Below are 24805 nucleotides of genomic sequence, written 5' to 3' on the forward strand. Positions count from 1 at the left end.
ATATTTTTATTGTTATTTGGGTTTTCCGATACATGAAACACTTGCTTCATACTGTTTTTATTCTATCATCACTGATTAGTTTTATATAGACGAAACGCGCGTCTGACGTACTGATTTATAAGCTTGGTATCTTTGATGAGATTTTACAATCAATGGGTCGAGGCCATTGCATACGAACGTTAACTTTCTTCTTTATTATATCATCAATCAAGTAGGCCGCTTAGCTGTCCTGACATGAAATGTCATATATATATACATACATGGTAATTTTCTGTAAATTTAATGTTCATAAAATGTTTACATCTTTTGAAACAGAAAGATTGGTTAACCCTTGGCATATATGGCCTTTGCAAGATTTAATAGAAACGTTTTGCTTTACGTTTTTGGTTTGGATTTTCTACTATTTCTTATTCCAGTGTTATGATTAGTCTCATGTATACGAAACGCGAAATTGGCACATTAGATTATTTAACCATTATCTTTGGTGATTTTTTTCAAAACGACAAAACCCTAAGGGTTGACTGTGATACAGAAATATGGTCATTCCTGGAGTTCACCCTCATTTTCATCACTTCATCGACTTACCTTGCAAACCCTACATATTGTATTAATTATTCTCGCTGCCTTGAATATGCATAATTTAAAATAATTGCCCCAGTGACCATTTAGCAAGCAACAATAAATCAATCAAAACAACGAATAATCGGCAATATACATTCCTTTATTTCACCCCTTAAGGAATTCATTTCTATACATCGGTGGAATTAGGTACAAAACAATATCGAAGAAATGCCAATGTCTTTCTGTCTTAATGTTTTCATTTTATGTTCAGAATTGGGATGTGCAGTAAATGTACAGAATACTATAAAATATGACATTTTTATTATAAATAATGGAACTCGGCTTTCCTTCATTAAATTCTGTTTCGAAACATAATGTCTTTCGATGCAAATATTTACAAAACCATGTAAGATTTGCCATTATATTATCGCAGTATCTTCATTGTCAATATTTTGCCCTGAATAGTATTTTGTTTTAATTGTTAGTCTCTAATAAAGCCAACAGTAGTATACCGCTGTTCAATAGTCATAAATCGATTAAGCGAAAACAAATCCGGGTCACAAACCAAAACCGAGGAAAACACATCAACTTTAAGAGGAAAACAACGGAACAACGTAAAGAAATACTGCAATAAAAACATACATAGAAACGGACTATTTGATAACAACTGCCATATTCCTGACTTGGTACAGGACATTTTAAGAAAAAAATGGTGGGTTGAACCTGGTTTTATGGCTAGCAAAACCTCCCGCTTATATGGCAATGTTAAAATATAGCTAAAATGACAACATTACGTGACATGAATACAGTACAAATTAACGCAAGAACACTCAGGAAAGAGAAGTACCTAAATAAATAATATAAAAGTACATTACAACATGTAAACCACAGAATAAGACCGGACACCTCTCATGAATTTATGACAGTACACCAGGACAACACAATAGAATTATAAACTGTGCGTCACACGAATGTATCAACGCCACAAATAAAGACAACAGTAGTATACCGGTGTTCAAAAGTCATAAATCGATTGAGAGAAAACAAATCCGAGTTACAAACTAAAACCGAGGGAAACACATCAACTATAAGAGGAAAACAACGGAACAATAGGAACACTGAAATGCAACAAAAACAAACGCCAACATACATAAAAACGAACTATTTGATAACAACTGCCATATTCCTGACTTGGTACAGAACATTTAAAGAAAAAAGGTGGGTTGAACCTGGTTTTATGGCTAGCCAAACCTCCTGCTTTAATGACAATGTTTAAAAAAAATATCGCTAAAATGACAACACTACGTGACAGAAATACAGCAAAAACACACGCAAGAACACTCATCATAGAGAAACGCACAAACAAATAATATAATAGTCGACACAACATGCAAACCGCAGAACAACAACGAACATCTTCCATCAACGACGGACACCACAGGACTTCGAAAACAGTGACGCACTTACGTAAAGAACATGCAATCTCGAACTTTATACACTTATTTTCACAATAACAGTCCAAACAATTTTCATGACAATGATGGTATTGAAGGGCAATTTTATAATAATTTGGACTACAAACGATAAGACATAACACATCATCTAACCGAAACCATAACAGAAATATCAAAAATAAATACATGAATGTTGGATCTACAAAATACCGAGACACGTCGTATAGCAATGCAAATTCACACTCGGTATAACAGTCATATTCGGGAATAGGTCAAGTTCGGTGCTTAGCAGACAGACGACATAGATGTTAAACCACAACCTAAGACGTGGTAAAAATGTCATTAGTTAGTTTAGACACAGACACATCGTATATATCAACCAATTCGTGATGGTGTCCATAAAATGTACGGAGTGTCATTTTTAATCTTTCCTCTTCATAACTCCTGTATATGAAGTTAGTGTGAAACGTATCAATTGAGATATGTAAATAGATATAAGAAGATGGGGTATGAGTACCAATGAGACAACTCTCCATCCAAGTCACAATTTGTAAAAGTAAACCAATATAGGTCAAAGTACAGCCTTCAACACGGAGCCTTGGCTCACACCGAACAGCAAGCTATAAAGGGCCCCAAAAATGACTAGTGTAAAACCATTCAAACAGGAAAACCAACAGTCTAATCTATATAAAAAACGAGAAACTAGAAACACTTATGAACCACATTAACAAACGACAACTACTGAACATCAGATTCCTAACTTAAGACAGGTGCAAACAAATGCAGCGGGTTTACACGTTTTAATAGGCGCCAACCTTCACCCTACCTGTAAACACCATACGACGGAGCAGAGGGTATGTTACTGCTGAGAAATGGGAAATTGATAATTGGGAAGTTGAAATCATCCCGTTTGTCATAGATTTTAGTGTGAAGTCGTCCATCTGTTTCAATATTGAGGAAAAGATCAAGGTATGAAGCAGTCCTTCTTGTATCAGTAGTATCCTTAATTTCAAGTTCACTGGGATATATGAGATGCAAGTACTGATTGAAATATGGGTTATTCAGAGATAGGACATCATCAATATATCTGAATGTAAAATTAAAGAATTTTGCAAGGTGCTTTTATTTTGTCTTTTAGAAGGTTCTGAATGAATTCTGGTTCATACGAGTACAAAACAAGTCGGCCAGAAGGGGTGCACAATTAGTACCCATTGGAATACCGACTGTCTGTTGAAATATCAATCCTCCAAACTCAACAAATATATTGTCGATTAAAAAGTCCAGCATTTTGATAATATCATCTTCAGTGTATTTTCTGATATAATCAGTGTGGTTCTTCACAAAATAAGAATTATTATAACCCAAAACAAGAAATTTATATCTACGATTCCAATTTTTATTGAAAAGCTCTGTTTAATGAGATGGTGAAGTCGATCTTTCAATTGAGCATGGGGAATAGTAGTGTAAAGTGTAGAAAAATCAAAGGTTTTAATGTTGCTGCAAAATTGCAGAGATTGTGATCTAAGATTTAGCAGTAGATCTTTAGAATTTCAAACAAAAAGTGACGTATTTTTTGTGACGTTTATTTTATCACAAGTACTTTATAGAAATAGAATATCTAAACCTGATGAAGGTTGTTCAAGAAATCTCAATTTGTACACAGGGAAATCTGTATGATCGCAAAAACTTTTAAGACTAAATTATTTGAGCTTTGATCTTGAAATATGAACATGGTCTGATTAAAGTTTTGGGTTTTTTTTGCAGATATTTGAATACTTATTCGGGGACTCGATTCTTGTCATCATTTGTCACGCGAAATAAAATTGACCCATTTTTTTTCAATTGTACGGCACATTTTCTGAATCATATGCATAAAAAAAGTATAACAAAAGGGCCAAATTCTAAAATAAATTAAAAATCCAGGAAGTCAATAAAAACGGACAAAATCAAACGTTATCAACCAATCGCTATGCAAATGATTGGTTTTCACTTGATAAAAAAGTTTTCTGAATTTGTTTCCCATTCCTTTTGGTTGATATAGTCGAGCGTTTGATTTAAGTTTAATGGACTTCATACCTTTTATTCATACATTTTTCGTTATATTTTATGATAAATTTGAGCTTCGTCATGTTTTTTTATTGGCTAGTATTGATTGATTTATCATAATGTGTTATTTGATTGAATAGATGCTGCGTCTAAGTAGCTGCGGATTTCAAGTAATTAAGCTTAAGTACTTAAGTATGTTGTTATCTAATTCATATAAGAGACTAATTTTTGAAAATATTCCAGAGACATCATCAATGTTTATAAATAAATTATATTAAAACAATAAATGTCAAGTCAGGATGTAATTTAGTTGTATATATATTGAGGGATCGATTACTAAAATGCCGCAAATTATATTAAACTTCTAGTTTTTAAAAACATGCAAGATATATTTGTACTGTATCTCCAAGAAGTAATCGTACATATGTTCACTAAATTAATATTTAATGGGGTGGTTTTAAGTAACCCGGAAATAATCGACCATAATTATGTTTAATTAAAAAGCACCTGGATGCTCAATGCAATTCGACTCCTGAACAACTATTCGTCTAGTATATTTCTTTGAGAAGTTTTATAAGCTGTTAGGCGTTTTCCTATGCAAGAACATTATATATGTCCTTATATGTACGTAAAATAGGTTTTTTTTTAAATAATTGATTGTCATTTTGATAATATAGTGCATACCCGAGTGTATACCTTAATTTTATATACTTACATTTAATAAAAGAGGGACAGTCAAACTCAAAAATCGAAAACAAACTGACAACGCTATGGCCAAAAATAAAAAGACAAACAGACAAATGATAGTACAGATGACACAACATAGAAAACTAAAGACTAAGCAACACGAACCCCACCAAAAACTGGGGGTGATCTCAGGTGCTCCGGAAGGGTTAGCAGATCCTGCTCCAAATGTGGCACCCGTCGTGTTGATTATGTTATTACAAATCAGGTAAATAGTCTAATTCGGTAGGTCACATTCGTGAAAAGGGAAGAGTATTGTAGTTACGACATAAGGAACATATCCGATATCATCTGTGTAACAGTTATTCCATAACGGTCAACCAACTCGTGATGGCGTCCGTAAAGTTTACGAAGGGATGATTTCAACTTCACCATTTGGAACTCTTGGTTTAATAGCTTCCTTGTGAGCAGCAATCCTCTATCAAGGAAATCATGATAGGAAATACAAGCCCAGGAATATCGTATCAATTGGGAGATATATACTCTGTATGCAGGCGAGGCTGGAATGTTGCTACATAGAAATGGAAAGTTCACAATTGGGAAGCTGAAATCATCTCTTTTGTCGTAAAGTTTTGTTTTCACTCGACCCTCATTGATTGTCAATTTCTAGATGTAAGTCAAGATATGAGGCAGACTTAACTGTATCTGTAGTATCCTTATCTCTAGTTCGATGGGATAGATTCGTTCAACATAGTCACCAAATTTTGTATTATTTAGTGAGAGAACATCATCTATATAGCGGAACGTAAAGTTAAAGGATATTGCTAACTTCTTATCTTTCTTCCTAAGAAGTTCCTGTATGAAGTCAGCCTCATAATAATAAAGAAACAAGTCGGCAAGAAGAGGGACACAATTGGTTCCCATAGGAATTCCGACAGTCTGTTGAAAAACACGTCCTCCAAACGTAACAAATATGTTGTCAATCAAGAAATCAAACATCTTGATAATGTCAGTTTCAGAGAATTTTTTGTTTGAATCAGAGTGATTCTTTACAAAGTAGGATTTATCCCTCCCCAAGACAAGATACCTGTATCTACGTTCGCCATTCTTTTTAATGAAACGAAGTAATACCAACTCTTTCAATTTGTCTTTTAGTTTGGAATGGGGAATACTTGTGTAAAGTGTAGAAAAGTCAAATGTTTTAATACTATTGCAAGATGAGAGAGTCTTAGATTGTATGTACTCTAAAAGCCACCTTGGTGCGTCTTGACATTTTTCTGGATATAGCTTGATCAGGAAAGCTCAGACCCAAAATATGAAAGCACTTGTAGACACTAAGGGTGTTTTCTTAATAACAAATTAAGAAATATACAGTGCATGCACTTTACACTAGTACATCGATTACAGTCAGTCAATCCAGTACTGTTCTGGAACTTTTCAAACAATTCAGTTCTTTGTTGATTTGTACAGGTAAATAGCAATTACTGAACAATTCTAAATTGACTGATTGCAAGCGATTTGTCTCAACATTACTGAATTTATCAAAGTAGATAAGTCTTGAGATTGAATGAAAGACTTATCATGGCATATTGTTCAGTTTCATTTTAAAACCTGTTCAGATCAAAATTGCCGTTTCGGTTCAAAATCGAAATATCTGATTTACAATAAGAACATTTTTGAAAAAATAGACAAACACGTATCAAGACTCAAAGTTTTTAGGTTCAGCATTTTCAGATATTATTATGATCAAAATGACCGTATAAGACTGAAATTCATTTACAAGTGTATTTATATCGCAATGAAAGATGAAATTTCGATTTCAATTCACATGACGCTTTTTTCTTTACATTTTATTAGACGACAATTTTTTTGAAAGCAAATACATTAAATGAGTTAAACATCAACTCAATATGTAAAAATCCATAAAAAGAGTGTTAATTGTATAAATTAAACGTTACCTGAATAAGCTTCAATCTTAGTTGTAGAATTAATTGATAACTAATAAAAGGACAGTTTACAATCAGAATATTTCATTTAAATAATCTGCTATTGAAGACGTGGTTTCTTCGCAGAAGCTGCCCTCTACTTGACCTCTACCTAAGCTGTACCGACTAAATGTGAGTTAGCATAAACGTATCATACCCAATATCCTGAGGACGAAATGTGTTTAAGTGTTTGAAAAGTGTAGGAAGCCTAACACATACATTTCTTACATGTATAATTGTTGTCAATATAATGAAATTGTATGCGACTGTCATACAAGTGAGAGGTTTAGCTAGCCATAAAACCAGGTTTAATCCACAATTTTCTACATAAGGAAATGCCTGTACCAAGTCAGGAGTATGACAGTTGTTTTCCATTCGTTTGATGTGTTTGAGCTTTTAATTTTGCCACTTGTAACAAAACAGCCTACATTAAAATAACACTTTATAAATTTGTTACTTCTAATATGTCTAAAGTATATTTCTAGAATAACCTGCATCAGGAAGGCTCAAACTCAAAAATCTGTAAACCAGGGATGGATAAATACCTGAATACGTAAGGAGCTTTATAAGCTAATGGGACCTAATAGCAAAAGCTAAATGCCTGAGAGAGTTGGAACCATAGATTCTATATAATTTTTTTAATTTATCAACGGAAAATTTAAGGAGAGTATGTCATAAATCATGTCAGTACCAAAGCACTGCTGACTGAGCTGATGATATTCTCGAGCACTTATAGTTCACCAGCAGTGGTATCGACCAGTGATAGTAACTGGAAATACCACTTTACTATGTTGGTGCTTCCGAAGCGATTTTCTAGATTTATTTTCACAAGGAACTCTCAAACCCAAAACTTTAAAAGCCAATGCTGTATAAGATAAATCCAGAATATGTGAGGAGCTACATTCATGTGACCAAATGGAACCAAAAAGTGCTACATTCATGTGACCAAATGGAACCAAAAAGAGCTACATTCATGTGACCAAATGGAACCAAAAAGAGCTACATTCATGTGACCAAATGGAACCAAAATGAGCTACATTCATGTGACCAAATGGAACCAAAAAGAGCTACATTCATGTGATCAAATGGAACCAAAAAGAGCTACATTCATGTGACCAAATGGAACCAAAAAGTGTAGCCAAATTCATCTATAGTCATCTTAGCCTGAAAGTGTTGGACCAATAGTTTGTTTTATATTTCTCAATTTATTAACGGAGAATTTAAGAAAAAATACCATGTCAGTACCGAAGCACTGTCTACCGATCTGATAATTACCTTGGCGAGAGTACACCACATGCGGAACCTTTTCCTTTTATTCCTTATAATTTCATTTAAATAATTAATCAGGAAGACAACTATCTATGAAATATTCTGGGTTAATGTTATAAAAAAGAAACATAATCACCATTTAAATTGATACGAAAAACTAAAGGCCATATTCTTTTATTAATACTTACCCTGGTATTGAAATATTCATTTTGTAGTTTCAATCAACTAATATATTACTTGATAAACATAACAGCTAAGAAAATGCATTTTAATAAATTAACAATATTAGTTTAAGCGTTTACATTTCAGCATTAAGCCAGATAAAAATCTTCTTCATGTTTTAGTTCATTTGATACGATAATTGAATTTCATTATGTTAGCAGATACACTAAGTTCAATTCATGTATTTCTTATTCAATAAAAGTTTGTCATAGACAAATGCTGTTCATAGCTAGTTTTGTCCTCACGTATATGTTGCAAAAATGTATCTACTAACATCTTTTTTTAAACAATTATTCTTTTTTAGAGGTAAATAGCAATGAAAATCAAACTTCGTGCTTATTTACAAATAATAATTAAGATCGAGTTTTCAAAAAAGTATTTTCTAATTCCCTTGATGCATGTTTATTATTGTCAGAGTTCAAAAGAAAAAAAACATGAAGATCATGCTTATAATTTAATACACCAGACTCGCGTTTCTAGACAAAAAAAAAATCCACTAGCGGTACTCGAATCATATCATTGGCAATTTCTAAACCAAATCAAATACAAACAATGGAGAGCCTTAAAAATTAAAATTCCCTAATGTGCCTTCATCTTGCTAAGGTCATATATGCATTTTGGGTTGAAAAACTTTCGTTCTAATTAAATTTTAACATTTAATGAAGAGTAAATTCACAGAAAATCAGAAAATTACCCCATCAGTTATAGTTGATGTCACTTTGATCTGGTGATCCCCACGGTTCTGAAAACTTCAATGATACTATAGTTATTAAGTTTCGAAAAGTTAAAAACCTAGTCGCGGTGGTCAATATATATATATACAATTGAGCGTAAATATTCCATAATTCGGTATGAATGGCAGGGTTTCTGGTACTCTTTTTCTCGATATTTCTAGACACATTCATAGCACATGGTTGAAGATTTTAAAAGCAAAAAAAAAGTATGTAGAGGTGCTGTGATAGTAAATATGGATAAATATATATAAAAAAGGAGAACATACCAAGGGTGGAACACCCCTACCTCCCTAAAAAACAAAACAAAACAAAACGGACAACACCATGGAAAAAAAGGATAAACGATCAGACGACAAACAATAGTCCGCAACACACTACACAGGAAACGTAACTAGATTGAGCAACAAGAAGACTAACATAAACCGGATGTGATGCTGCAGAAGTTCGGAAGTGCTAGCCCCACTAGTTGAGTTCATTGTGTGATTTTTTGCAAGTAAAAATTCGATGATAAGTCCGTATAAAAAGTCTCACTGACAATTTTTGTAACTTATCGACATCTACCTAATATATCCTTTCATTTATATAAGTTCCATCTCCTTCGTGATTGCACATTCCTTGCATCAATTTTACATAGCAAAATGTCACAGCAGATATTCTAATTTAAGTCCGACACACACAGAAATAATCATAATTATGCTACAGGTGTTAAACCACCAAATCATAGTACGTCAAATCCGTTTCATACGAAAAAACTATTCCCTTGAATTTGACGATTGTAGGAAATAAACCCTGCATTTCATTGCAGAAAATTATTTTTTAGTCATAAACGTATATCTTGGGTGTGTCAAAGAACCATTTTTTTTTTATTTGATGTTTCTATAAAATATTTTGGAAACTTGAGGTGACATGGTTACTAAAGCTTGTAAACTGGAAAAAACGGGGTGAAAATTTGATTGGTTTACATCAGTGATGGTTATTATTTTATATGCAATGAAATGTTATGTGAAATGTTCACTGTAGTACTGGACAGGATAAAACTTTACTCATGCCAAGTATTTCTTTAAACAAAGATAAATTCTGCCCTATCTTTTGAAAAATACTAATTAACAAAGACTAATAGGGAAAAACAATGGTTTCTCCTATATGTAACATAAAATAATTTGACTCCAACTCAAATTCAATAAAAAGCGACGCAGCCATCGAAACGATCGAGGCTGACTGAGCTCATGCGACATTTTGTATTATATTTATGAAGCCTCTGAAAAGTAATAATGGCTGTCGGAAGATAAACAATAATCTCGTTTTTAGAGGCTGATTTCTCGTACAATTTATATAGTTATCCAGATAAAACCTAGTTCAGTATTATAAGTTGAGAGTTTTTGTTCTTCATAATTTTTAAGTTAGATGTTTTTTAAACATTGATGTCATTACTGTTATCACTTATATTTTTATTGCAGTGAAAACTTTGGTATTCGACATTTCCCACGCATTAGCACCTCCAGATTTCATTAGTGAGTGGATGCCAATAAAAGCCTATAAATATCCCGAAGTAGACATTTTACACGGTTTAAATGAACTACCTCTAAAGGTCGAAGTACAGGTCAAAGTGTTTGATACGTTCTTGAATAAACACATGTTTTTCTTAGCAACCGGATCTGCACAGAAAGGAAATGATAATACTTTGCCGTTTGGAGGAGTTTTATACCTATATGATAATGAAACAATAAAGATATTGGCACCAGGACCAACAGATTGTTTCCGACAAGAGTGTACAGGTTCACTTGTGTATTTGGGTAAGTATGTTTGCTATCAGCTTGAATTTACGTACCTTCTAAACAATTTGCATACCAGTTGACTATCCACAATATTTTCCAGGCTTATGGAGGTATTTAGGCTAAAATTAGTTAATAACATATTTGTCAAGCATGGATTGCAAGAAAACATCCTGTCAAATTATTTTACAGATATTTTAGATAAAGGTCATACGAGTCTCGTCTCTTTGTATTTCACCATGAATGAATTTTCGAACATATTTATATTCATAAAGTATTTAATTGGCTTCTTATCAACTTTCAACAGCACATTTTTTACATTATCGCAAAAGAATGTGGTAGTTGTCGCCTACAAATAACAGTATGAATTAGATCTATGTATACTGTAATTGCTTAAATCCAGTTTATGTTGGACTCCTCTGCAAAACTCTTTGAACTGAGAACAAATTTTAACAACTTAACATAAACAATTTATAAAGATGAATACGAATTTAACGAGAACAGAGTATTTCCAATAAAGAAAAATCAAATCAAAACGTATGAGATCTTGCTTTATTTTTTTACTTCTAAGCAAAAGAGAGGCGAAATATACCAAAGGGATACTCCAAATCATCAGCCGAAAACAAACTGACAATGAATGAATGAAAGAAAGGATACCAAGAATTTTGGTATGACCATCTGTCGCTAAACAATGCAAAAAGGTCAAAATTAATTACAAATACAAATCTACAAGAAATCGAACGCCACTATCGATACTAACAATTTTTGTTATATACCGGTATATCTCTATGTATGTTTTCATCGATCCAACATGTCTGCGCCCATGTTAAGACTCATTGAAAAAACGATAAATTGATAAAATACTTTTTGTTCCGACTTAAGACCTTGCCATGCTTGCTATTTTCTAAATGGAAATTTAAATTTAAGTCTAAATCAAAAACGTTCTTTGTTAAAGAAGTCTTACATTTTATTCAACGAGGACGTTTGGTCTTTATATATCTTTCTTTATACCTTATGAATTTATTCATATATTGTAGTTTGTTATAGAGAAAAACATTGTGACGAGGACTGTTAATGATTTTTTTATGGGGGGGGGGGGGGGGGGGGGGGGTTGTCTTTTAAAGAAAAACTTATTGACGCGGAGAGGGAGTGGTTTGGCCACGATGCCAGGCTTTAATTTTTATTGGCGAACAACAATCGCGGGGTATTCAGAAATTATGTTTTATTTCCCCCATAATGCAGCACATATGACTGTCTGCCCGTACGATAACGTTATCGTTACACGAATTCATAAGAACATAACTGATAAGCTAAATTTTACTCGTAATTTTAAGGATATAACATCATAAATGTTATTATAAGAATTAAATGCTTTGTTTTCTACTTTCATAGTGCGCTCCTTTTGTAGTATAAATCGCGGAAATTCATTCTAAAATAAATGCTCTCATATACCTTTAAAGAAACATATCAATTCTAGAGCCTAATACTTGTAAAATGAAAAAGCATGAAACTACCATTAAAAGAGCTTTTAAATAGATAGAAATAACGCATGAATCATAGTTACTTAATTAAAGTGGCAAAAACTCCAACACAAACTATTTACATTGCATGGACTAGTTGAAATGGATTAACAGTTTGTGTCTATTTTAGACTATACGCCATCTAATTACCCATCGCAATGACCTCCGAAGAGTGCCGAATGTCATATATAAACATAGATATAAGTACATAGACCGGCACGTGTAATTGTATAACGGCGGTTTTTCTAGGTCTGTTTGATTGCATGTCATTGATTCCAAAAATATGTAAATCATCCTGAATAAGAATGATTTTTGTGTGAAGAACCAGTTAACGAAATGGATCTTTACCGTGGCTCGGATGAATATGATTTTATTCAAATTAGTTGAATTATTGACTTTGAAGCCAATAATACATTACCGATGTGTTGGAGCTTGTTTTGACGAAATTGGATCAAACTGACTACCAATATCGAAATATTATTTTACAACTCCGCTGTTATAAACGAAGAAAATCAATCTTATTAAATTCTATCGTTTAATGACTCCTCAAAGAAAAATTAAGTTTCCCCTATATTACCCATATAAAATTACTTTCGAATATGTTAGTTTCAATGTATTTTAACGAAAAAACAAGGTCCTTGACCCCCAGTTTTTATATTGAAATTTGAAAGTACATTGACCAAGAAGTCTTTCACAGAAGCATAGGAAAAATCTATCGTCGAACATTTAGACACCCCATCTACCTTAAATCAATAAAATCTGTTCCTATCAGATAACTGCAGTTATGCATCGCCATGCATATATTTCCTTTTCTGCTGATATTTGTCTTGCGAAATTGGTCCTCAATATTGATAATACATTTTGAATATCATTCTATTTCATGGGGAATTTTTTAATTATAATTGTTAATGATTCACAGCAAAGAATAATAATTAAATATTTACCTTTCGTAAATACAAATAATGAATAGAAAGTAAAGATGCTTGGATATTTTTTTGTTCTTCATGTTGTAGTTTTTCTTAATTCAAGCATACAACTAAATGATTTTTTTTTATTTGCTTTGTGAATAATTTGCTTCTTTATATGTTTTCACTCGCTGACTTGCATCCTTGATAACTATTGAGTGGTCATAAACAGTTTAAAATAAAATTGAGAATGGAAATGGGGAATGTGTCAAAGAGACAACAACCCGACCATAGAGCAGACAACAGCCTACATGTACCCAAGGCAATGCAGTTGACCAAGAAGTCTTTCATAAAAATGCAAAATGTAGATGGATCATGAAGTTTAAATTTCATTATCTATATTTATTTTTTAAACCGTCATTATGTTTTCGTCTCAAGTCAGGATTCTTGTTTATTAGTGGTAATCAAATATGTATCTGAATTGCTATGCATCTTTTTTGTTTGCAACTCTTATGAACAACCTCTCGTTTAAGCATGTTCGCATTGACATCGATTCCTGAAAGGATTTAGATGATTAAAAATACTATTTGATACATCTACATTAAGTGCATGTCATTAAAAAGAAAGAGTCGCTAGTCTGAATAATGCTTCCATGCTACTTTATGTGACCTTTTAAACAAGCATGTTAATACACCTGGTCGGCCTCGCTAATATAAAGCAGGTTCATATTTGTATCAAGTTAACCTTGTACTAGTCTATTATTTAACATCCATCCTGACCGGCTATTTTGATTCACTCATAAATATTGGTATTTATAATTCAGCTTATTTAACAGATTATCATTTTGGAAAACCATGTGACCACATACAGTTGTAACGTTTAAGTGAATCTGCAATATCAAACAACCAGACAGTTTGGAATACTCAAAAGTAAAATAACAAAATTACCGAACTCCAAGAACAATTCAAAACGGAAAGTCCATCATCAAATGGCAAAATCAAAAGCTCAAACACATCAAACGAATGGAAACAACTGTCATATTCCTGACTTGGTACAGGCATTTCCTTATATATAATGGTGGATAAAACCTGGTTTTATAGCTAGCTAAACCTCTCACGCGATGAACTACAAGCGAATGAAATTAATTTATATTGAAATGAACGTCACTAAGATTCGGCAATACACAGGATAGTATTCGTATTTCAAAACAACAAATTCTTTCAATTCTATTTGATTATTTAGTTCTTTTTGGGGGAGTCTTATTGATGCTAAAGGGTTTAAATTGAAATTAACTTTGGACAATTCGCGCACGTTTTAGAAACTGCATTGCCTTGGGTACATGTAGACTAGTATACGTGTATATTGGACAAAGGGTTTATGGGACAGAAACCTCACGATACAAGTAAGCTAAAATAGCAAAACAAGCACTACGATGTACCTCTCCTTATTTTTCTATGATTATAATTTCTCAAAATACTAGTAGCGCAGGATGCTTCATCACATTTACCACTTTAAATACTATTTGTACTGGAATGAACTTCAAAAAGGATCATGCATCACCGCCATACAAAAGTGATATTGCTTATCATTTATTTCCTATTGATTACTTGAAATGTTTAAAATTGCTTCATATTAATTCTTTTCCAATCATGCCGTTTGATCTGTCATCGATGAGGAAACTGATGCAGATAATTACATGAGCTCATAAGATAATTACTATAGTCGTAGTTAAACTTCAATGGTACAATGTATATTAAACAGCAAATAGTGCATGTAGTTGACGTTTTGTCATAGTTATAAGAAGATGTGGTATGAGTGCCAATGAGACAACCCTCCATCCAAGTCAAAATTTATATAAGTAAACCAATATAGGTCAAAGTACGGTCTTCAACACGGAGCTTTGGCTCACACCGAACAGCAAGCTATAAAGGGCCTCAAAAATTACTAGTGTAAAACCATTCAAACGGGAAAACCAACGGTCTAATCTATATAAAAAACGAGAAACGAGAAACACTTATGAACCACATCAACAAACGACAACTACTGAACATCAGATTCCTGACTTAGGACAGGTGCAAACAGCGGGTTTAAACGTTTTAATGGTACCAAACCATGTATGTTTCATAAGAATCCGTATTTTGATTGGTAAACAACAGTCGCGAGGCGTTCTAATATTATTGTTTATTTCGTAATTAAAGTCGACATTCCGATGACTGCATGTGCTTCTTTGACATAACAACAATATTAAGGAAAACAAACGAAAAGATAGATTTAACGCGTAATTTCTTAAATGTGTAAATATGTTTAAGTGTAATGATAAGATTGAAATTACGTGCTTCTTTTTTTGTAATTTTATAGAAATACCTGAAATATCAACTTTTGAGCTTCGTTAAATCAGATATGGTCAACTTTATTTAAAAAAATAAGATCACACTTAGGTCAATACGAAATTTTTAAAACATTAAAAAACATTAAACAGTTAAAGTTATCCCGTGAAGTGCTTTAATCTTAACAATACATATTAGTTTACAGGAGTTTATTTCCACATTTATCATTCGATATTATATGAGTTCCAAAATATAACAGCGGAACGATGTTGATAATTGGCTTTTTTGTAGATATGAACCTTATTGTCCATATAGCTTCATATAAATAATATATAAATATGACATTTAATTTTCTCGTGATTGAATATTATATTTACAAGAAAATAGAATAGAGTTCATAACAGCGTGGATGTGAATATCTGGTATTTAAACAATTATATCGTGTCACGGGTGTCATTCGGTAAATCGAGAAAAAAGATCGTGAAAGAATAACTAACGATGGTCAAGCATTGCGATCAGATCGTGAAAAATCTAGTATCGGATCGTGAATGCAATTAGGTGTAATTCTACTTCAAAATCTGTGAAAAATCTGCTGTATTTTCAAAAAATGGAACAAATTAGAAAATAGAAATATGTCTGTCAAAACTATTCAACTTCCTTAATAGTACCGTGCACTAAGTTAAAGAAGAAATGCGGTACTTTTTAAGAAAACACAAAAGGCGACGTGCAATCCTATGAGAATCATTAAGAAAAAAATCACGTTTTGTATTTATAATGGCACATTCCAATATATCATGATTTATTTGAAACTTAATCTGTATTTGTGTCAGATAGTCCAGTAAAAGAAAAAGTTCATATGATTTTAGAAAAAGTATAATTTTGTTGATTTTTAATCAAAATTGATCGTGAAAGATCATTCAACGCATTATTTTGATCGTGAAAGACAAGGCATGACCAGACTGAATGATATACGGGAAAGCTTATATGTCATTATGTAAGGAGCCCCTTACGAAGCCCCTTAAGTGCCATGTAAATATACATATTTTCATTTGCCGGAGTTTTAATCTGGTGCGCACTAGTTTGAAAAATCGTGCGCACGACTTTTCAACTCGTCCGCACGACATTTAAAAATTGGTGCGCACAACTTTTAAAAACTTGTGCGCACACTTTTCAAACTGGTGTGCTTGACTTTCAAACTGGTGCACATGACTTTCAAACTGGTGCGCACGACTTTAAAACTGGTATGCACTAGTTTCAAAGTCGTGCGCACCATTTTTTAAAGTCGTGAGCACGAGTTTGAAAGATGTGCGCACTATTTTTGAAAGTAGTGAGCACAAGTTTGCAAGTTTTGCGCGCCAGTTCTTGAAAGTCATGCGCATCAGTTTCAAAGTAATGCGAACGAGTTTAAAAGTCGTGTGCACGATTTTGAAAACTGGTGCTCACTAGATTAAATCTCCAGAAAACGAAAATATATATATTTACATGGCACTTAAGGGGCTCCGTAATTATGCTTTACTATACTGACTGTATTATCAACTACAAAAACTTTTTTGTTGGCGTCTTTGTTTGATTTAATTGTAAGTGTGTTTGAACGTTAAATTCAGTTGTGTTGTATGTCTGTGCTATATGTTTACAAAGTTTTAGCTGCTGGATCCCTGTAATTGCCACGTAACCAATTATGTATGTTTGGGTTGTTATCACCCAATAACGGAACATTGAACAACTGTCATACAACTGGGCGTATTAGCTATCTAGAAAACCAGATTGAAACCATCATTTTCTTAGGAAAATGCCTCTGCCCAAGTCAGGAATATGACAGTTGTTTTCCTGCGTGTTTTTTTTTAACAATTTTTACAAAAATCTATAAGAATCTTCGTTTTATAGATATGAATATGCATAAAAATTAATGGAAGTCAGATGAGACAATTTTTACTTTTCAAACGCCATAAAACTTTTGCAGGACGGACAGACGAACTTATGTTGTCATAAGAAAAATAGTCGGTGTGGTATTATCAAACAATCAGATACAATGACACTGAACCATTATACTTAGCCCTATTCACAAACAAAGGTGAAGCAGAATAAGTCATTGCAAAATTCAATCTTTTGTGATACCAATTACAAATATTAATTATCATGTGTTTAAAGAAGATTTGATCATTTTCGTAGATTTTTGCAATAACGAATGAGCGGCAACAGCTCTTTCACGATCCTTTTCACGATCATCAAAATGCGGTACCCGATCCTTCACGATCCGAAATATTACAATTTTTGCAAAGTTTCTGATTAAGGTCAAGTTACAGTAAATGGGCTATGTCACAGATTTTCATAAAATTTTGCATACACCTTTGGCTCGTTAAACTTTCCAAGATTTTTTTCTTTGCACAGTTTTGTGGCTTATTAAAAAAAATACGAATAAATCTAACCTTACGACATTGTACGAGTTGAACATGTTAAGAGTAACTACGATCAATTTTCATTCTAAGATATGTTTTTGTAATAAGAACCTCGTCCTTTCATAAAAAATAATTTTAGTCCTCTGGACTAGATATTATTTGCACGGAACAAATTTTACACATGATTAGGTTTTGTTGATCTTTTGAATATGTGTTTACAAAATTTAACTCGTGGAAAAATCATCCAAGAAGCATATGAATCCGGTCATTTATGTGTAAATTTACGTTGACATTTGAGTAAATACATTAATGGAAATGTCGGGTATATGTCAATCAGACAGCATCACTGCGACACAAATAGCCAAAAGACATCTAATAATTCCATGACAAAAACATGTATACATTGTCTGTTCCTTTAACAAGACATGTATCTATCGTGTTCCTTATTTTTAAAGAAATTTGAATTTATATAAGGGTTTGTTTTTTTTGGTTAAAAATAAGGAATAATTGTGTGTAAAAGGTAAAAAAGTCAACGTTTGGAACCGTTTCTACTCTCATTTCTGCACTATGAAATACACGTTATCTATTTTCCCTTTATCACTGTTTTTTTTTATAAAGGTAAACAATTTGTCGAGGCAATTGCCTCATTGACACAATGGAAGCTATATGTACGCCTCTGGTCCATGTCTGTAAAAATAAATATTGGAAGAAACCCATGTCAATTTTGTTTAAAAAAAATAAATGGAACCACCTTTGTATAAGCCTTGAAAATGAGTTGGAATCATAATTATCTTAGAAATGCCCAATGTTTTATATAAAGTAAAATGTTAAAAATAAAAAAAATGAAATGTATAAGTAAGTCAGACAGTGGTAATAGTACATGTTTAACAGTTCATATTCTATACGTACATGCAGATCATATAACTATACAACTTTATGATCATTTACGGTTCATTGGAACTTAATTCTTCGATAAACCAATTTATATAAATATTCAGTTTTACATTTTAAAACCATCAGCAATAGCAACATAACCCTGTTTGGGCAAATCTTAAAAACAAGAAATTGTTGCAATAGCTCATCGCTTGACAGGAAACTAGATTTTTCTCAAACGTTAATAGAAAAGCTTATTAAGCTAATTGTCCTATGAAGTTATCATTGCAGTTTTTTGTCTGTTTCAGGGAATAGCAGTAAATTTCATGGTAATAGTTCAATATCTAGATCGTTTTCAGAAGGAAATGTGAGAGCAAGAGTTTGGAGAGCATGCTCACTTCCGAGACCTCAGTTCATCTCTGATGAAATTCCAATGAGCTCAGGTCTAGTATATAGTCTTAAACTTTATTTTAATTTACCGAATCCATTTTAGACATTTATTTAGAATGTTGTGTAGTAACATTCAAACAGCGCCTGCTTTCTCCGATATAAGATATATGATCCGATATTCAAGAGCTTGCGTTTCCTATCATGATTTCCTTGATTGAGGGTTACTGTACTGCTTACAAGGAATTTTTCCTTTCAGAAGCACCAATGTTCAACCCCGTTTTTTTTGTTTGTTTGTTTTATTTTTTTTTTGTTGCTATAGTCTTTAGTGTTTTGTGTAATTTTTGTTAACGTTGTTTGTGCTTTCGTCGTTTTAATTTTTGGCCGTGGTATTACCTGGTTTTTTAAAAAAAAAACCTTTGTATCTTCGCTCTCCCTTTTTTTCTAAGTGGACGATTTGTACTTTTGAGAACAATCCCTAATAAAAATTCAGCGTTCAATTTGAAAAATTCTACTTAAATTAATTGAATATTCATGAAAATAAGGAGATGATATTTAATATAATTTCCAAAGAGATAAATATCTACCAAAAGACCATAGATCTAGAATTTAACCAACTAAGGACATCGCATGACATATTTGCCTATTAGTCTCGCTTTTGAACATTCAATTGTTCAAACATGAATAGAAAAAACACAATTTCAAAAAGTTTGTTTAGTCCGTCGTCATCATCTCAGAGATAACTATAATTATTAGTTTTGGTTTGATTCCTTTCGTTGACCTATAATCCAAGATCTTAATACATGGATATCCTCTATAAAATGAATATGTATATCTGGTAATAAAATGCTGTTTCGGTGACAATATCTCATATTCTTTTTTATTATACCAATTCATTGCATTTTTAAAGATGCATGTGATAAGGACCATTTCATGGTTGTGTGCAGTGCTATGAGTAAACGTATGATACAAAAGTCTGGCGCCCGATGCGGGATTCTGACATAGTAACCCTCATCATATAATGCCCATACGCGCTTGGGGCATGGACCTCCCTTTTTAGTTAAAGATTTTTATCTCACCTTGTCCAACTGGCAAGTTTGAGCTTTTCTCATCACTTGGCGTCCGTCGTCTGTTGTCTTTCATCGGCCGTTCCTTAACTTTTACAAAACTCTTTTTCTTTGAAACTACTGCGCCAATTGGAACAAAACTTGGCCACAATCATCATTGGGTTATCTAGTTAAAATGTTATCCAATGATCCCGCCTACCTACAAACAAGACCGACATGGCTAAAAATAAAACATAGGGGTAAAATTCAACTTTTGTCTGTTATCTTGAAAACCGCTATAGATAGCGAAAACCTGACAGGACAGAAATATTCAGAATGATGAAATCTACCTACTGCCCATTACATCAAAACTGTCAGACGACTTCTTATAGGAATTATCGCCCTTAGTTAAAAGTAGAATTTTTACCATTGTTTTTTTTTTCTTTTTCGTTTTTACCTTTGGTCTTGAAAACTATAATAGATAGAGATAAACTTTAAATCGTGAAAAAGATCAACAAGACAAGATCTACAAAAAATCCAACAAAACCGAAATCGTCAGATTTTTACCCTTTTTGTTGTTTTTGGCAAAAAACTAAAGAAGAAAGAGAGAAATTGTAGTTAGTAAAAATTATCAGCAATGCAAGATCAACAAAAACTAGGTTCAGGTTATGAGTTATATTCTTGTTTACAATGTTGGAGAGTATCCATTGTTGAAGATGCACATAGACCTAGGTGAGCGATACAGCCTTTTTGAAGCCTCTAGTTTTATCAAATTTTCTTAAATATTTCAATTTTCCCCCTTATATATGTGTGTTTGCTCTTATTCATACAATCTCAAAATAACAAAATACAAGTAGAGTGGCAGCATGTATGAATTAGAGTTATTTAAAAATTCTGCACAAGTCGAAGAAAAAGAAGAAAAACAAAATGACCAATACGAAAAACAGCGAAAAGACAAAAAAAAGTCCACAACTTTAGCATAGTGCAGTAAACTAAACAGCACGAACTCCATCAAAACTCGGGTTGAACTCAGGTACTCTGGGTTGCCGCCTATACCGGAAGTGACACTCGTATGGCAAGAAGAAACCTGGCGACAAAATTCCATTAATTACTTCACAATTAAAGAAAGTACGGGACTGCACCTACAAGTTTAACATACATGTACCCGTGGTTATCTTTGACACATTTATATTATAATTAATGTTCCACGAGGTTTGAAGGCTTTGGTTTGAAAACCGAAGGAGTTTAATACACTAATTGGCCCTTCCCGAAGATTTACAGTTTTACTAACTTATGACAGAAGATAACTCAAATAGTCTAAATTGTATAAGGGAATGTGTAGTAAATATTGAATTTCCCTTTTTGTTTTGTATCACAATAAGAAACGAGTTCCGTCGCCCCAATGTTTATTTTTATTTTCGAAACAGCTATCTTCTTATATCTTATTTTAAAATTCTATCGTTCAGTTTTCTATCTATTCGCATAAAAAAATTTCTCATGTATAATCTTTACGAAATCTGATAATTTGGCATAACCAAATAGCTTGAAAAAGTCTGATGACCAATACTTTTTTATAATTTTTTGAGAGAATAAATAAAACTTTGTTTTAACTACGTTTTGGCAAAGTGATAAAAAGTTATATCGTTTTTAATTGAAAAAAGTTGATTAAAGGCATAGTGTTTGGTGATTTTCTTTCCTGCAGGTCAAGTACGGAAATCTTACTCTCGTTCCGCACGAATAAAGATGCTGCCCAATCAAGACAGTAACCATGAATCTTTTTTTATTGAAGATTTTCGACTTTATTCATGCATTATTCTTGTTTTACATTAGGCACATTCAAGTCTTTAACACATGAGCAGAAACCAACGTGGGTTATTGTAAGAGTACACATTGAGCAAGGCTGGGTTTATGAGGCACAAGGTAATACTATATTGTTATTGCTTAAGATTCTATAGAAACATGTTAATTGACAATCAATAGATGTTTTGCCATCTTGTCTAATCATCGGTTTCATCGAAAAGATGGCATCAGACTAAAACCGGAAACACGTTTTTCCTTAACAACCGAAGGACCATTGCTTTTGGCAGGTAAATTGTTGTATCGTCTTGGTACCTGTTTTGAAAATAACTTAGCCTGGCACTTTTGCTATTGTTTGTATTACCAGAACATACCTAAGCCTAGCAGACATACTTCTTAATAAGGTGTTCAAGCAATACACCTTATCGCTATTTGTCCGCCATTACTGACCCGTAAGATTTTGACGTCATCAGAGAAATTTTCTGACGCAACAATGCAAAAGTGATTGTTGTATGACGTCAATTAAAGTTCAAATGTCGCAAAATTTTGGATCAAGTGTCGCAGATTCCGAAATAGCAATTAAGTCTATTGTATTTCTAAATAAATAACTAAGAATGATGAAGGTCTCATTTTTTTTGTATTGATTGCGCATTTATATATATAAAACATAAAACACCACCGCCAGACTTATGACATATACTGTAAGCACAATATTGACGATGCCAATGTCCATGGATACATATGTTGTTAAGTTGGACAGTGTGTATATACTTGAACTATAAAAAATGTTTATGAACAAACAAATTAGGATCGGTGCAAACAAAGGTGGATACAATTTTATGGAATTGATGAATAAGCAGCAATAGAAACCTACTCTTACTAAGTTATTATTTTTAATAACTTGTGATCAGATATAAGAGAAAATCAAATAATAACTGTGCCTTTTTTATGATGTATATATATATCGAGTGTTCTGTTATGGTATTTATTTGGGTAAAATTTCTTCTGAACAACAGGTAGCGTCTTTTATGAAACATCCAGTTGTCCGTTTGGAGGTGTCGTATTTGCATTTAATGATGTTGAAATCCGATTATGGGTTCCAAAAAGAGGACCAGGACCGTCAAAAGCTAATGGTAAGAATTATCGTTGAAACGTCAAATCATAGTATACTATTTCTTTTTTTACACCAGCTAAATCAAGAAAATTCCGTTAACAACTTTACAAAAATCGTCCCTAGAGACATAGCAATAACACAGGAAAAAATAAACCACGAAGACTTAAGAAAATCCGTTGAATTGCTTGTTTCAATCTATAATAATTCTCTTTTATGTTTTCATTGGTTTATTTCATTAGGGATTTTCTCATTAGGATCAATTTTCAATTACTCTAAATAGCAATATTTCAACATCTAGTAGTAATCAGAGTGTGAAACAATATTTGGTCTCTAAAAAAACTAATATATACTATTTGTTTCTCTTTAAATTTGCTAGAAACAACATGGATATTGTCTATCACTGCCGAATCAGACTAAACACCTGAAAATTGATATTTGCCCTTTCTGTAGTGAGCACATACCATTTAGGAGTAAGATCAAAATTTGGTAGGCTCGATGTTTGAATAAAGTGCCCGGATAGGGTGACATGTCTGAGGACTCCTATTCGTAAACTAAAACATAACGAATATGAACACAAGGGGATTTAGTTTGATTGTCGGTGAGACAGATATACACCATGAACCAAATGAAGTGGAAGTAAGGAATAATAGGTCAACGTACGGCTTTAGAAGTCCGGTTTAGCATGTCAGTCTAGTACACAGCAGGTCTATATAGTAATATCACATCAACCTGTTTTCGTCCTGCTATACATAAATCTATATTATATATATATATATATATATATTAGGCCGTTAGTTTTCTCAATTGACTTATTTCATATTTTTCATGTCGGGGCCTTTTATAGCCGACTATACGGTATGGGTTTTTCTCATTGTTGAAGTCAGTACGGTTGCCCATAATTGCTTACATCCACTTCATTTGAACTTTGGTGGATAGTTGTCTCATTGGCAATCATACCACATCTCCACTTTCCCATTGGACATGAAACACCAATCCATCCATCCATCTTAGCTAGCTATAGAAAACTTGAATTTTGAAGTACGTACCATATTTCACCATAACGACTCAGACGAAATTCAAAATTATTACACGGTGTTTTATTCACAACTTTTTTACCAATTACTTGACAACTCCGAAGCAAAAGAACAACGCTTTTATTGATTTCTTAACCGCAAAATAGCAGTAAGGAAAAAGCTTTCACCTCACGATGAATTCCTAATCAATAAATAAGACATAGTCATTACTACAAGTGAAATACCATTTTTCGTCAGTTAATATCTTTTATACTAATGCTAATTTTCTCATTTTATATACAGGTGTTCCGTTTAATGCTATAAATGGTTGGGGAGAATCTGGTGAATTCGGATACAGCGAGACAGTTAGAGTGAGGGCATTTGTATGGAATTTTAAAAGTTTTGACTACAATCCAATTGTCCTGGAGCAAACCTCGTACATAACGATTTCCAGTTTTATATCTGTTCCAGCTGGGTACTCATTTCAAGATAACTACAAATTGCTTCTGTTTTCGGTAAGTGGAAATCAGATCTTTCTTTACCTTCTCAGTTTTAGAATACTTAATTTGTACTTACATGAGCAACACGATGGGTGCCATATATGGAACAGGATCTGCTTACCCTTCCGGAACACCCTTGATCGCACCCAATTTTTTGGTTGGCTTCATGTTGCTCAATCTTTACTTTTCTTTGTAGTGTT

The 24805-nt window shown here is 32.9% G+C and overlaps 1 protein-coding gene across 1 annotated transcript in view; it reads left to right on the forward strand.

Moving 5' to 3' along the window:
* The window catches only part of LOC127734923 (uncharacterized), a 75622-nt gene that overhangs the window by 14716 nt on the left and 36101 nt on the right, over positions 1–24805 (forward strand). Inside the window, exons 2-6 of the mRNA XM_052244963.1 lie at positions 10413–10748; positions 19057–19191; positions 22012–22101; positions 22995–23111; positions 24409–24620. Of these exons, the coding sequence (XP_052100923.1) occupies positions 10413–10748; positions 19057–19191; positions 22012–22101; positions 22995–23111; positions 24409–24620 (890 nt within the window). The remainder of the gene's footprint in view (positions 1–10412; positions 10749–19056; positions 19192–22011; positions 22102–22994; positions 23112–24408; positions 24621–24805) is intronic.

Source organism: Mytilus californianus, unplaced genomic scaffold (assembly GCF_021869535.1).
Source record: "Mytilus californianus isolate M0D057914Y unplaced genomic scaffold, xbMytCali1.0.p SCAF_3, whole genome shotgun sequence".
Lineage (NCBI taxonomy): Eukaryota > Metazoa > Mollusca > Bivalvia > Mytilida > Mytilidae > Mytilus > Mytilus californianus.